This window comes from Marmota marmota, unplaced genomic scaffold (assembly GCF_001458135.2).
Source record: "Marmota marmota marmota unplaced genomic scaffold, marMar, whole genome shotgun sequence".
Classification (NCBI taxonomy): domain Eukaryota; kingdom Metazoa; phylum Chordata; class Mammalia; order Rodentia; family Sciuridae; genus Marmota; species Marmota marmota.
In genome coordinates, this window is record NW_026013827.1 from 1 (window position 1) to 2,522 (window position 2,522).

Below are 2,522 nucleotides of genomic sequence, written 5' to 3' on the forward strand. Positions count from 1 at the left end.
CTGAGCTCAGAGCACCCAGGGGCCAGCGAGCAGGGGCTGGGCTCCCGTCACCATGGTAACAACAGCAGAAAGAGTCCCAGCAATGACACTGCTGTGCCCAGCCCCGCCTCCAGCCTTAGTCCAGCGCTTCCTTTAGCCCAGCTTCGAGGAGCAGGAGCGGTGGACAGGCCGCGAGGCCACTCACCTGGATGTCCTTGTTCAGGATCCTGCCCACCACGGGGAAGGCGCCGTCAGCTCCCTGCTGCTGGATGATCCAGCCCTTGGCAGCGGCCAGCTCCTGGGGGTCGATGAATATGAAGCTCCGCGCCTGCGCGAAGGACTTCAGGACAAAGGCTGTGAGCCTGAAAGAGGATGCGGTGGGGCTGGGGGTGTCACCGAGCAGGGTCACCTCCTGGGGGCCTCTGGGGATCAGCCAGACGTACACAGGTTTCTCGGGTGGGGGGCAGGGGGCCAAGCTGGGCCCCTGCAGGAAAGGGCTCAGCGGCGTGTCGCCCCCTCGCCCCCAGCATTGCTGAGGGCAGCGGGCGCTCTGTCTGTCGGTGAGGGACGCGGTTTCTATGGACACCATAGAGGAGCCCGGGTGGGGGCGTAGGGTTGGCAGGGGAGACCCAGGCTGGGTGGGCCCCACGGTGATGCCCAGGACTGCCAAGGCCGGAGCACCCCAGGGCACGTGGCCAGCTGGCCCAGCCCCCGGTGGGTCCTTCTGTGCTGGTGGCACCCCAGGCCAGGGACCCTGCTCACCAGCCACCTCCCCGCATCCCCAGCCCTAGCGGGCCGTGGCCTGGCCCATGACCTCTCCCTGCCCAGTTCTTCCTGCCCCGGGTCACCCCCATTCCTGAGCTCAGAGCACCCAGGGGCCAGCGAGCAGGGGCTGGGCTCCCGTCACCATGGTAACAACAGCAGAAAGAGTCCCAGCAATGACACTGCTGTGCCCAGCCCCCGCCACCCTGCCCCCTCCCCCGGGGGACCCCGAGGCAGGGACCACAGCTGTCTCTGTTTCTCATTGCGTTTCCTGCCACCCACCCCAGGTCTCAGAGCCTGAGTGTCCATGTGCCCAGGGTGGGGAGGGACTCACCACATGCTCCCCGACGTGTCTCGCTCCCCGAATGCACTGTAGGAACCGTCCTGGTGCCTGTAGGTCAGCTGGCGCTGGTACCCTACAGGAAGAAGGGGACCGGTTCTGCTGAACAGCTGCCCCGGGGCTGCCTGCAGGGCCCGGGCCTGGCACCCCCCCCACACACACAATGCCACCTCACGTCTAGGGCTCTGGAAATGGCCCCCAAACCACTTGTCAGGTCCTTGAAACTGTCCACACCCACACCTGGGTCCCTGAAACTGACGCTCACACTCCTGGGGTTCTTGAGACTGCCCCACCCCTGCATGTGGGGCCACTGTGACCTCTGCCTCATTTTCTAACCGGCCTCTGTGGCATTGTGGGGAGGTCACATGCCAGCCCTCAGTGGTGCCCAGGTGACCAATGAAATGCACCACCTCAAGGTGGCACCCTCGATCAGTGTCCACCCCCTCCCAGGCCCACACGTCCTGAGCGCCTCGCCTTTCTGAGGGCCGTGGCCTGCTTCCTGGGGCCAGACTCTGACCCTCTGCTTCCATCTGGGAGTTGAACGCTGACCATCACACGTGTGTCCCTTTCCCGTCCATGATGACGGGTGACTCCAGGTCACCAAAGCCTGGTGGAGGCTTCCAGCGCAGCAGAGCCCACAGGGCCTCACAGCCAGGAGTCGGGACCCCGTCTGGCCCCTGGAACCTGGGTGCCCACGTGCCTCTGTTTCCTCCCCCGAGTGGGGCCCGGGAGCTCTGGGTTGGGCACACGTGGGTCCTTCCTCCATCTGGGTCAGGCTCCCCGGTCACTCCAGTTCCAGCCCAAGGGCAGAAGCAAAGCCCAGGAGACCCCAGGACCTTGCCATTAGCTAACTTAACTCCCTCATGACACAGACGGGGAGCGGGGGCACTGCGAGGGACAGTCCTGCCTGAGCACAGAGCAGGTGCCCATGACAGGAGGAAGGCCCCAGCTTCTACCAGCCCCCTCTTGGGACCAAGGCGTATTGAGGGGACAGGCCTCAGATCCCAGCCCGCCACACACCCTAAGGGCCTCCTTCATGGGAAAGGAAGATGCCCAGCGCTGTCATATTTATTCCTGAAGATGTTCACTGTTCTAGGCACAAACAGCAGCTATTGGGTCAACTCAGAGCCAACTGTAATGACCACACTGAACTTTTCTTTCCCAAATTCAAAAAATTATGTGATTATATTACTTTTGTTGTGAAATAAAGATCTCCATTAAAAAAAAAAAAAAAAAAGACACTCGCTCTCCTGTGGCCAAGCACCAATATAAAGAGTCGTCCTAACGGCACAACTCCAGGCTCCTGGGGAGAGTGACAGACTGGGGCTGCCCTGAATGGCCTCCTTGGCCCACTGCGCCTGGCCTGTAGCCACCCCCAGAAGGCTGCACCCACTGTGAGCAGAGCCATCCCCCTCCCTCTCCCCCTCTCCTCCCCTTCCTC

At 62.7% G+C, this 2,522-nt stretch overlaps 1 protein-coding gene across 1 annotated transcript; it reads right to left on the reverse strand.

Annotated features, from left to right (window-relative positions):
* Positions 1 to 115: 115 nt before the first annotated feature.
* Positions 116 to 2,262, reverse strand: LOC125614985. Its single transcript, XM_048797806.1, has 2 exons — positions 1,076 to 2,262; positions 116 to 341 (listed from the first exon to the last, which is right to left on the reverse strand). The coding sequence occupies exons 1-2, from the start codon at positions 1,609 to 1,611 to the stop codon at positions 116 to 118; spliced, it is 762 nt and encodes a 253-aa protein (XP_048653763.1). The 5' UTR covers positions 1,612 to 2,262.
* Between the last annotated feature and the right edge of the window lie 260 nt (positions 2,263 to 2,522).